The sequence below is a fragment of the Theropithecus gelada genome, chromosome 2 (genome assembly GCF_003255815.1).
Source record: "Theropithecus gelada isolate Dixy chromosome 2, Tgel_1.0, whole genome shotgun sequence".
NCBI lineage: Eukaryota > Metazoa > Chordata > Mammalia > Primates > Cercopithecidae > Theropithecus > Theropithecus gelada.
The window spans coordinates 194,054,207-194,067,176 of NC_037669.1; the positions used below are offsets into that span (position 1 = coordinate 194,054,207).

The following is a 12,970-nucleotide window of genomic DNA, read 5'->3' on the forward strand; positions in this document are numbered from 1 at the left end:
ATATTTTATCTTTATTTTTAGATGTCACAAGTTTGCCCATTATGCACCTGGGTGTTGTTTGTTTGTTTTGGGGGACAGAGTCTCACTCTGTTCCCCAGGCTGGAGTGCAGTGGCATGATCCTGGCTCACTAAAACGTCCGCCTCCTGGGTTCAAGTGATTCTCATGCCTCAGCTTCCCGAGTAGCTGGGATTACAGGCGTGAACCACTGTACCCAGCTTGTTTGTTTTTCATCCTGCTTGAGGTTTAGTGAACTTCTTGGATCTATAAGTTGATGTCTTTCACCAAATTTGAATTTTTTTAGCTGTTATTTTTTTCAAATATATACTCCATCTCCTAATTTCTCCTGTCCTTGTAGGACTCTAATGACATATCTGCTAGACTGCTTGGTATCCATTCTCTGAGGCTATGTTTTTTTTTTTGTTTGTTTGTTTTGTCTTTTTCATTTCTCTTCTTTGGATTGGATAATGTCTAGATCTATCTTCAAGTTCACTGATGCTTCTGCCGTCTCCAATCTTCTTTTAATTCTTTCTAGTGAAAAAAATTTTTTTTTGAGACAAGAGTCTCACTCTTTCGCTCAGCCTGTAGGGTGATGGTGTAGTCTCGGCTCACTACAACCTCCCTCTCCCGGGTTCAAGCAATTCTCATGCCTCAGCCTCCTGAGTGCTGGGATTGCAGGTGTGCACCACAATACCTGGCTAATTTTTGTATTTTTAGTAGGGACAGGGTCTCACCCTGTTGGGCAGGCTGGTCTGGAACTCCTGAACTCAAGTGAGCCACCCACCTTGGCCTCCCAAAGTGCTGGGATTACAGGCGTGAGCCACTATGCCTGGCCCCAATGAATTTTTCATTTTAGTTGTTATACTTTTAAGCTCTAGAATTTCCATTTGGCTCTTTTTTCTTTGGTTCTTTTCATAGTTTCTCTTCTGAGGTTCACTGTCTGCTTACTCATTATGTATATGTTTTCTTTGAAATTCCTGAACACATTTAAGCTGCATTAAAGTAATTGTTTAAATTCAGGTCATCTTAGGGTCTGTTTCTATTCCCTGCTTTTTCCCCCATTGTGGATCTCATTTTCATTTTGTTCTCATTGCTGCTGATTTTTTTATTAAATAATGGACACCATAGATAATACATTGTAAAGTCTCTGGATTCTGTTGTATTTCTCTGAAGAATTTTTTTTTTTTTTTTTCTTTTTTGTAGCTGGCGTTTAACTTAACTGTGTTGAGAATTCCAAAGTCTATCTCCTGTTGTTGGCAACATTTATTCTTTGCTAGGTTTTATCTCATACATATGTAATTTCATTGTCAGCCAAGGAATTTGGTGGTCAGTCAAATATTTGACTGGGTTTCATATGCAGATTTTGGGGTACCTTCTGTGACTTCTTCTCTTGCAAGATTTCATCTCTAACTTCTAATTTTCTGGTGATACAAGGTCTGAACATTTTGCTGTAGCTCCTCAAGCCAGTGAAGCTGTGACCTCCTGCCACTCCAGGAGGCACAGATTGCGTAGTGCTCTCAAACAAAAGTTAGACTTGCACATCTCAGAGATATAATTCCTGTATTCCAAGGGTAGATTCTTCCACATTCTACCTGTCTTTCTCCCTCCCCCAAATACTGTCAGACAGTATATTTTGTCTGGACTTTGTAATGTGTTATCTGCAGGGAGGTTAGTCATGCAATGGGTTCCTAAAATGTACCATATCCATTTGCTGTGCTCAGACATTTCTGATTTTTTTTTTTTTTTTTTTGTGAGACGGAGTCTTGCTCTGCCGCCCAGGCTGGAGTGCAATGGCGCGATCTCAGCTCACTGCAAGCTCCACCTCCCAGGTTCTAGCAATTCTCCTGCCTCAGCCTCCCAAGTAGCTGCAACTACAAGCACGCGTCACCACGCCTGGCTAATGTTTTTGTATTTTTAATAGAGACGGGGTTTCACCACGTTAGCCAGAATGGTCTTGATCTCTTGATCTTGTGATCTGCCTGCCTTGGGCTCCCAAAGTCCCAAAGTGCTGGAATTATAGGCGTGAGCCACCGTACCTGGCCTCTGATGGTTTTTTAAGGGCCATAAAATAATCTGTTACCTGGAGACAGGTTGGAATAGAATGAGTAAAAGACTGGAGGTAGGGTGTCAGGCCATTGTAGCAGAGCAGGCAATAAGTATTGTGAAAATCTATGACTGTCACTATATTATGTTAATAGATCAAACATATAGTTGTTTTTTACAAAATATAAAATTTTATTTTCTTATATAAATCTGCAGAAATAGTATAAAAATGAAAATGTGGTTGTCCATTGCTGGAATTATATGAATGAGATAGTATATAGTTTACTTTTAGTTACGCTAACACAATTTTTTCTTTCGTACATCAAGAGTTTCATAAAGTGTTGATACTGCGGAGACCTTTCTTGTCTTCTTTTATTCATCCCTGAAAAAATCGTGTAAATGGTAAATGAGAACTGGAGAAAAAATTCAAAATGAAAAATTCTTTCATAAATAAATTTTTGTCCTCTTTTAAAGTAATTGAAGATACTTTTGGTCTCTTCCTGTCATTTTCTCGAGACTCAATTTGGCAAAACTAGAATTTATATAAGAAACTACAAATAAGTGACAGAGAACTCTAAAAATTTTTTGGCAACTACTGTATCCATAATGATTTAGTCATGTGACTTGAATTTATGGTACTTACCTTCCAAATGGTAGTGCTTGTTTGGGAGATCTTTGAGGTTCAAGAATGCTGAAACGGTGGAATATGGGCCAGGGAACTTTTTCTCTGGGTGTTACACTTGAAATTTAGTTCATTAATTTTAAGTTTGGATCGCAATGGGTTAATCTCTATGTCTTAAAAATGTTTCAAATCTGTTCCCTTTTTTCAGGTTATAAATAAAGTTCATCTTAAGGCAAATCATGTGGTCAAGAGAGATGTTGATGAGCATTTAAGGATCAAGACTGTTTATGATAAAAGTGTTGAAGAGTAAGTACACCGTTTTACTGTCTTTTTCATTATCAATCTAAACGTTAAATGTATTTTCATCTGTTACCTGAAGTTTTAAAAATTCATAGATAAAACTTAAAAAGGACTAGTGTAGCTTCAGAATTAAGCTGAAAATGCATTTTAGTCTGAAAATATGAAAATATGGGATATGATTAAAGCCTATACATTATGAATAATTTTCTTTTACCATCTCCCTTTCCTGGTAAATCACGAATAATTTAAACAGAACAAATGTGGATCTACTTGGACGTGGACAGTAACAGACCTGGAAGGTACTCTTCAATAAGTACTAGTGTTACGGGAAAGAGGTCCGGTTCGGACTCCAGGAGAGGGTTCTCGGATCTCTCACGAGAAAGAATTAGAAGCAAATCCATACAGTAAAATGAAAGCAAGGTTATTAGAAAAGTAAAGTAATAAAAGAATGGCTACTCCATAGGCAGAGCAGCCCCAAGGCTTGCTGGTTGCCCATTTTTGTGGTTGTTTCTTGATTACATGTGCTACGCCTCTGAGAGGTAATTCTTATGTTTTTATGTCATTATTTTCAGGTTGCTCCCTGAGAAAAAAAATCTTGTAAAGGTATGTAATAAATACTCGTAACTTGAATTGGACACTTAAAATTTTATTGTATGCAAATTCTACTTCAGTAAAGAAAAATATATACGTGACTCTTGTGACTGAATAAAAGGTGTTGGTAGTGAAAGTGTTTATCATTTAACAAAAGGTGTCTTTGTGATGCACTCATGAAAACTTTGTTGGTATTTGGCATTAAATTAATCAGTCTCGTTTTTTTGCTTGCTTTCTCAAGTTTTTGGGGAGCAAATCATGCAGAGAATAGGGTGAAAAAGACAATTTTTGAAACACATTGAGAACACTGTTCTTTTGGTGGAAATGTTTATTTTCCTGAGGATTGATTGACTTGATAACCACATCAGATTTTTAACCGTATGGAGACACACACACCCACACACATACACACATGCACACAGGCACGCACGCGCGCACACACGCACATGCACGCACACACGCACATGCACGCACACACACGCAAACATGCGCGCACACACATGCACACACGTGCACACACACACACAAACGTGCACACACACGCGCACACACACGCACACACCCACGCATATACACGCACACACCCACGCATATACACGCACGCACACAGGCACACACACATGCACACACACAAAGCCAGCTCACCATGGGCCACAGAAATTGGTGAGTTTAATGAAAGGTAAGATTTTCTTTACATAAACTATCTTACTGTTGGAATCATCTAAGTCAGTCCATCATTCATAGTAATCTAGATTAATAGTTGAGATATATTGCAGTTTTGTTAAAGGTGTAGTATTGAAGGAAGTTAATATTTAATTAAAAATTAAAAACAGTTGAGATAAATGTTTTCTGGCTTTCTATTTAAGTGGGACTAGGGAAAGAAATTTCTGCCTGGTGCTGTTTTCCCAAGCTGAACTAGAAAATGGGGGAAATTCTTTTCCTCCTAGGCTTGCTGTCTTCCTACGCCTTACCATACAACCTTGACTAGTATCTGTATTCCAGAATTATAAGGCTTTTTTCATTAATATGCTGTATTTGCTTGTTTCAAATATAATTTATATCTTCCTTATAATTCTGTTTCTTTTTTTAACTTTTATTTAGAACAAGCTTTTCCCACAAGCTATTTCTTATTTAGAGAAGACTTTTCAGGTCCGTCGACCTGCGGGCACTATCTTACTTAGCAGGTATGCCACATTCAACACAGATGGTTTTCTTCAGCCATTTAGTACTCTGCCTCTCCCTATCTATGAATATGACAAGGTGTGAAACTTATACTATCACTTTATTATGCTTGTTCTTAGAGACCAAACTGCAAGGTATTTAAAAAGAATTTAAAAAGTGCCTGCTGGATAATCATTCTTTCCCTGACCTTTCATTGTGAGATGGTCTACTGCATTTTTTCTGGGTGTAGTTGTCCTCTGTTCTCCAGATCACCTTTTCCCCTCGTTCATGTGTATACAGTGCTGGCTTTATGAAGTATTTGGGTGTTTAAAAACACAAATCAAGAGGATTTCCTATAGAACCCGAATTCTTTCTTAACTACTTTCGTAACTAAAATAGTAACATTATTAATGAAGTAATATAGCAGCTACCAGTTGATTACCATGTTTTTAACTGCTATAAACTATTCTCTGTTTTGTATTTAAACTTTGATGTACAAATGAACTGAAGACAATGTGCAACAAACCAGTACCTCCGGAAGGAAAACGACCCTCACAGGTACTGCACCGGGGAGTGTGCCGCGCACACGAAATGCGGCCCCGTTGTTGTTCCAGAGGAACATCTCCAGGTATTTCACCCGGCTCTTGGCAGTACTTTTACACTTGAGATTTTGAATTTGTGAGTGTCCCAAAATTTTTACAGATTCAAGTTCAAAGTCTAGTAGCTTCCTTGGTCTACAAAAAGTAATCACAGATGTGCTGATTTTATTCTTTCATTAGCTTTCAAGTGAGTTGAATGGTATTTTCTTTCTTCACTGCTCCCCAGAGACCTCCCTGCCCCATTTATCTTGGTCTGCTGAATCAGTTTAGCTTAGAACGTTGTCTTGTCTTCCAGAATATCTTTTAGCAAGGCATATACCTCAGTTTTTTAAAGGACAGTCTGACATCTCTTAAGATAAAAAATATGTATGCTTCAAGCCAACCTAGAAGTTTATTCCATAAAATACTAATGGCTATGTAATATATGTTTAAAGGTGTTCTTTGCAAAACTATAAATATGCCTATTTAGGGTATTAGTTTTGCCTATTAGGGTGTGGTATATAACCATGTAGTGGAATACTTTGCAGTTGTTAAAAAGTGAAGGAGATCTCTATGTACTGACTTGGAAAGATATTTAAGCTCTTACATGAAAAAAAAAAGGTTGCAAATCAGTATGCTCAGTTAGTCCATTTTATTTGAAAGTATAGAAACACAGACAATAAAAAATTATCAAGCAATCTGGAAGTATACACATGTTAAATCTGGATACATATAAAAATGTTAATCGTTTCTTTAAGAGATTGTTGGGAAAAGTGTTTTTCTTTTGTAAGTTCTGGAGATTTTTGTGATGTTCTGATTTCTCATATTGAACATATATTACTTATATCAAAAAAATAAGAAATTTAGGCTGGGCACAGTAACTTACACCTGTAGTCCTAGTACTTTGGGAGGCCGAGGCAGGCAGATTACTTCACTCCAGGAGTTTAAGACCAGCCTTGGCAACATGGTGAAACCCTGTCTCTACAAAAAATATAAAAAGCCAGGAGTGGTGGCGTGCACCTGTAGTCCCAGCTACTTGGGAGGCTGTGGTGGGAGGATTGCCTGAGCTGGGGATGTGGAGGTTGCAATGAGCTGTGATCTTCTCACTGTACTCCAACCTGGGTGACAGAGTGAGACCCTGTCTCAAAAATAAATAGATAAATAAGAATATCTCAGACTATGCCTAAGCTAAGCTATTGCTTAAAAAAAAAAAACTAGAAGGTCGGGCACAATGGCTCCCACCTGTAATCCCAGCACTGAGGGGGCTGAGGCGGGCGGATCACCTGAGGTCAGGAGTTCGAGACCAGCCTGGCCAACATGGCGAAACCCTCTCTCTACTAAAAATACAAAAATTAGCCGGACATGGTGGCGGGTGCCTGTAAACCCAGTTCCTCAGGAGGCTGAGGCAGGAGAAGCTTGAACCCAGGAGGCAGAGGTTGCAGTGAGCCCAGGTCACACCACTGCACTCCAGCCTAGGCGACAGAGCAAGACTTCGACTCTGGCTCAAAACAAAACAAAACTAAAGTAAACTAAACAAATAAATAAGAATACAGCAATATTGTCATTAACCATAGTCACTGTGCTTTACAATAGATCTCTTGAACTTATTCCTTCTAACTATAAACATGTATTCTTTGACCAGCATTTCCTTAGCTCTCACTCCCTAAAGTAATTGATTTTAAAAATCATAAATGCATGTGTTAGAGAAGGAAGAATAAACAATGTGTATTTTCTATTAAATGAAATGAGAATTTGTTGTTTTTTTTTCCTCTCTCTACAAGCATTGCTTACACCTTAAAATAATAATTTACTGATTTTTCTGTTTCTAATTTGGAGATTATGATTACTTGGGAATTTTGATAGAAGTAGCTTTCAAAAAAGTGACCATTACAGAGGCAAATAAGATTTGCTGGGCAGGGTGCCATGACTCATGCCTGTAATCCCTTAATCCCTGCACTTTGGGAGGCCAAGATGGGAGGATTGCTTGAGGCCAGGAGTTCGAGACCAGCCTGGTCAATATAGTGAGACCCCGTCTATATATATTTAAGAAATATTTTAGGCCGGGCACAGTGGCTCACGCCTGTAATCTCAGCACTTTGGGAGGCCGAGACAGGCAGATCACAAGTTCAGGAGTTCGAGACCAGCCTGGCCAACATGGTGAAACCCTGTCTCTACTAAAAATATAAAAATTAGCTGGGCATGGTGGTGGGCACCTGTAATCCCAGCTACTTGGGATGCTGAGGCAGGAGCCGAGCCGAGATCACGTCACTACACTCCAGCCTGGGTGACAGAGTGACTCTGCCTCAAAAAGAAAATGTTTTTAATAATAAAAGATTTGCTTGGAAGATTAGAAACAAGGGGAGATGACTCCTACCCTATATTATTTGAATTTTTAACAAGATGTGAATTACATTATAATAGGAAATATATTTCTATTAGATAAATTTTTTTTTACCATTTAGTTTAGAATTAATTATAGATTCAAAGAAAGTTGCGAAAAAACAAAAAAAGTTTCTTTTAGGGAAATCCCTTCATCTAGTTTCAGAGTTTTAAAACCTTTTATATTTCTGTCTTTTCAGCATCCTGTTTGGTTGGCCTTCCTTTGTCAATACCAATTATTTAATTGAAGTTATAGGTTTATGATCATTTATGCAAAGTGGACATTTCAGTAAAATAAATTCAGAATTAGAGCTAAGTATTGAGTGGACAGGGAGGTATGGCTTTTGATAAAAGTTTAGGGATAATAAAGATTAAATTGTACTGTGTTTATAGTGTAGATTTTACTATAAGATTAAATGCCACTACATCTAACTTTGTGTCTGTTCTGGCTTTCTGATGTCCCCCGTGGGTGCAGCAATGCAGGGTCTACCGCGGTGGTAAGTGGCCTCATCGAGCAGTGGGTGTGCCAGACCAAGAAGGCATCTCAGACGCAGACTTTGTTCTTTACGTTGGTGCTCTGGCCACCGAGAGGTGCAGCCAAGAGAACATCATCTCTTATGCAGCCTATTGTCAGCAGGAAGCAGACATGGACAGGTAAATTTCCTCTGGGACTTAGTTTCCAAGATCGAGTATGGGAACTTTTAAAGCAAACTGTTTTTAGTGTTAAGATTGCAGGAATCTTGGATTTGCCAGATTGCCTCTGGTAGGCAGGAATAGCATGCTGCCTGGATTTGGAGTGTGGTTAGGAGGCCGTGATTAGACTGTTATTAATGTGATAACCCAAGTTTTTAGTCAAAGTGAAAGAAAAGTGAAGCACTTCGTTTGACTTTTCTCCCTGCGGTTCCTCTTCCATTTTGAGCCTGTTGTTTTTGCCAAAATTCTAAAGAAAAAGTCTACTGTCAAGTGGCCCAAGTACGGTGGCTCACACCTGGAATCCCAGCTCTTTGGGAGGCTGAGGTGGGAGGATCACTTCAGCCCAGGAGTTTGAGACCAGCTTGGGCAGCATAGTGAGACCTCATCTTGACAAAAAATAAAATTGGCCAGGCATGGAGGCACACACCTGTGGTCCCAGCTATCGGGAGACTGAGGTGGGAGGATTGCTTGAGCCTGAGAGGTTGAGGCTCAGTGAGCTGTGATCATGCCACTGCACTCCAGCCTGGGCAACAGAGTGAAACCTTGTCCCCCACAAAAAAGAAAAAACAAAATGGCTGGGCACAGTGGCTCACACCTGTAATCCCAGCTCTTTGCGAGGCTGAGGCGGGTGGATCACTTGAGCTCAGGAGTTTGAGACCAGTCTGGGCAACATGGTGAAACTCTGTCTCTACAAAACACACAAAAATTAGCCAGGCGTGGTGGTGTGCGCCTGTAGTCCCAGCTACTCAGGAGGCTGAGATGGGAGGATTGCATAAGCCTGGGAGGCAGAGGCTGCAGAGAGCTGTGATTGTGCCACTGTACTCCAGCCTGGGCCACAGAGCCAGACCCTGTGTCCAAAAAACAATAATAATAATAATAATAATAAGAAGAAGAAGAAGAAGTCCACTGTCAAGAGAATTTTCTTTGCAGGTGACTACCACTCTAAGGAAACAATTTGAACTTTAATTTTAGGACTTATGTGCTAAAACTGTTAAGAAAGGTGTTAATAATGACTATTCATCTAATTGTCGTATAATTTGTTATATGTAATTCACTTAGCTAAATATCACTTAGAAATTCAGAGTTCTCTTTATTTACAAAAGATTTCAAAAACTTTCCCGTGAAGCAGCTCAGCTTTGAAATGAAAAGTTATATATGCAGAAGATTGCCTGTCACACACCAGACAAGTCAATTAAAGGCAGCAGGAATTGCCATATGTCTCAGAATAGATTGTATGTAACATTCTCAAATCTAGGTGAGATTAGATTTGAGATTAGCTGACTTCAAAGGGAGTCAGCTAGTCTTTTTTTTTTTTTTTTTTTTTTTTTGTGACAGAGTCTCACTCTGTCACCCAGGCTGGAGTGCAATGGCAGGATCTTGGCCCACTGCAACCTCTGCCTTCTGGGTTCAAGTGATTCTCCTGCCTCAGCTTCCCAAGTATTTAGGACTACAAGTGTGTGCCACTGCACCCAACTAATTTTTGTATTTTTAATAGAGACAGGGGTTTCACTAAGTTGGCCAGGCTGGTCTCGAACCCCTGACCTCAGGTGATCTGCCTGCCTCGGCCTCCCAGAGTGTTAGGATTACAGGTGTGAGCCACTGTGCCTGGCCTCAGCTCGTGTTTTGACTGATAGATGGATGTTTAACGCCTCAGCAATGGTCCTTTGATACATATGAATTAGTTACTACTAGCTTCTCCTAGATTTGTTAGAAGAAAAAGCAGTATCTTCAGGTTTTTTTTTTTTTTTTTTTTGAGACGGTGTCTCGCTCTGTTGCCCAGGCTGGTGTGCAGTGGCGTAATCTCGGCTCACTGCAAGCTCTGCCTCCTGAGTTCAAGTGATTCTCCTGCCTCAGCCCCCTGAGTAGCTGAGACTACAGGTGTGCGCCACCACGCCTGGCTAATTTTTGTATTTTTAGTAGAGACAAGGTTTTGCCATGTTGGTCAGGCTGGTCTTGAACTCCTGACCTCTGGTGATCCACCTGCCTTGGCCTCCCAAAGTGCTGGAATGACAGTCATGAGCCACTGCGCCTGGCCTTAAGTTTTTCTTTTTCAAGAAAGTGAAACCTTCCTTCACAATTGCTATATTGCATTAATTCATTTCGTGAATATTTGAGTGGCCAACAGACGAGGTAAACAAAATACAGATGTGTACCTGCCTCATGGAACTTACGGATTGCAGAGGGAGACAGGTATTAAATGTTCCTGCAAAAAATATGTGATTTCAAAGTATGATAAATACTTCGTAGAAAATAAATAGAGTGTTGTAACGTAGAGGAGAATAAAAGAGAAACACCTTGTGGATCTATTGAGCAAGGAAGACCGCTTTGAAAAAGTGAAACGTTAGCTGAACATTGATAGGCTGTTGCCAAATACAGAGATGTGGGGAGAGCTCGTGAAGGCAGAAGCCATGTGCGCCTGTTGCTTCAGGAGCCCCCTCAGTGGACACTGTTGGGGGACAGGTGCTTGGACAGGCAGACAGGATTGTTTTCTTCTAAGTGCTGTAGGAAGCCCCTGAAGGGTTTTAAGCCTGGAAGCGAAATCCATTTTATATTTTAGAGGTCACTGTGGCAATTTTTAAATAAATGAATTGTATTCATACTTTCTCTAATTCTAAGTCTATTGCTATTTCCTATGAAGAAAATATACAATATTTAACAATTTAAATAAGATAAATGTACTTTGTAAATAGGCAGTTAACTTTGATGAGCTTTGTGGTATTTCTATGTAAAATGTTAAGACAGTGGTAGGAGAACTGAGCTTGGGGTTCATCAGCAATGTTCATTGGCCACAGCTTTGGAAAGACAGGGAGGCGCATGGTGGAACTGAATTACTCTGGACTCTTGAGTCCTAGTCTGCCTTTGGACTTTCAGGTTCTAGGCACAGAGAGAGATGCAGAAGTGTGTAGATTCTAAAGGGTGTAGAATTTGGAAGAAGGCGATGGGAAGGTAGAAATATTTATGTGAATGTAGGCAGTGTTGGAGCAGGAGAAAGGGAATAGCAAACAGATAAGAAGGGTCAGCGACTTTCAGCAACTTGAACCATTCACTTATTGCCCCATTTGATAACTGTTTTCCTCTCTACCTGCTTGTCTCTGTGCCCATAGATATACTGAAATGCTGAAGTCAAATATGGATTTTGCAAGTAAAATAGTGTTGGAATTTGAGCCTTTCAGTTCATTCTTTTTTGGGTATTATATTGATATATTTCAAAAATTCGCATTAAAGTATAGTCATCTGTGTCCTTTTGTGGAAACAGGTATTGATTTGCCATGCCATAGGAGGGCAGAGGATACATGTCTTAAAAGTAAAAGATAGTGATGGTACAAAATTACATTTGATATTTTGCGAAGATTTTTCTGTCCTTGAGCAGTATTTGATGGAGAAGTAAATGTTAATAAATATTGTTCTGGAATATAATTTAAAAATTCAATGTCTATTTTGACAGGCCAATAGCAGGATATGCTAACCTGTGTCCAAATATGATCTCTACCCAGCCTCAGGAGTTTATTGGGATGCTGTCCACAGTGAAACATGAGGTTATTCATGCCCTGGTAAATTCTACCGTTACTGCTCTCTCCTTCATGCCCTGATTTTCTGCTTAGTGTGTTCTCATTGTTATACATATATTCCATTTTAAGATGATGTAGATTCCTAGGTTCATGTTCAATAAAAATACAAAAATTAGCAGGGCGTCGTGGTGTGCACCTGTGGTACCAGCTACTTGGGAGGCTGAGGTGGGAGGATGGCTTGAGCCCAGGGAGCTTGAGGTTGCAGTGAGCCAAGATTGTGCCACTGCACTCCAGCCTGGTGATAGAGGCAGACCTTGTATCAAACAAACAAACAGAAAGATTTATAAAGCTTTTTGCTCTTTTAAAATTCTAAGATTGAAGAATTAACGATACTGAAAGGCCTATGAAAGTATATAGATATGGCAGAGCCCTGGGCTGCTGCCACCTTTTTTTGTTTGTTTTTTAAGACCCCATCATGGCCCACTGTAGCCTCAACCTTCTGGGCTCAAGTGATCCCACCTCAGCCTCCCAAGTAGCTAAGACTGCAGACATGCACTACACTCGGCTAATTTTTTTGTGTGTGTGTGTGTTAGAGATAAGGTCTCGCTATGTTGCCCAGGCTGGTCTCAAACTCCTGTGCTCAAATGATCCTCCCACCTCAGCCTCCAGAGTAGCTGGGACCACAGGCATGCACCACCACGCCCTGCTAATTTTTGTATTTTTAGTAGAGACAGGGTCTCACCATGTTGCCCAGGCAGGTCTTGAACTCCTGGGCTCAAGTGATCCCCCCGCCTCAGCCTCCCAAAGTGCTGGGATTACAGGCGTGAGCCACTGCGCCTGGCCCTTCGGCTGCTGCTTCTGATAACCGTGTGAATATCCTTATAGGGAGGCAGTAGTAATGACTACCACTTCTTCAAATTAAAGGAAAGGAAATAGTCAGCTAAATACTTTTTTACATGTATATTTGAACACATACGAATGTTTATCTTCCTAGTAATTTTTAATTAAATTTATCTGTTGTAGGCAAGTGTCAGTCTTGGCCATGCATCTCAGTGTACTGCTTCCATCTTTTCAGCTCTGGTCCAGCTCTTGTTCG

The 12,970-nt window shown here is 40.0% G+C and overlaps 1 protein-coding gene and 1 pseudogene across 3 annotated transcripts in view; both read left to right on the plus strand.

Moving 5' to 3' along the window:
• Window positions 1-12,970, plus strand: part of LOC112619643 — a 107,692-nt pseudogene that overhangs the window by 20,874 nt on the left and 73,848 nt on the right. The window lies entirely within an intron of this gene.
• The window catches only part of LMLN (leishmanolysin like peptidase), a 71,142-nt gene that overhangs the window by 11,317 nt on the left and 46,855 nt on the right, over window positions 1-12,970 (plus strand). For both annotated transcript variants that reach the window (XM_025377729.1, XM_025377728.1), the window contains exons 2-7: window positions 2,872-2,969; window positions 3,536-3,566; window positions 4,656-4,738; window positions 5,226-5,343; window positions 8,148-8,326; window positions 11,811-11,916. In XM_025377729.1, coding sequence (XP_025233514.1) covers window positions 2,872-2,969; window positions 3,536-3,566; window positions 4,656-4,738; window positions 5,226-5,343; window positions 8,148-8,326; window positions 11,811-11,916 — 615 coding nt within the window. The remainder of the gene's footprint in view (window positions 1-2,871; window positions 2,970-3,535; window positions 3,567-4,655; window positions 4,739-5,225; window positions 5,344-8,147; window positions 8,327-11,810; window positions 11,917-12,970) is intronic.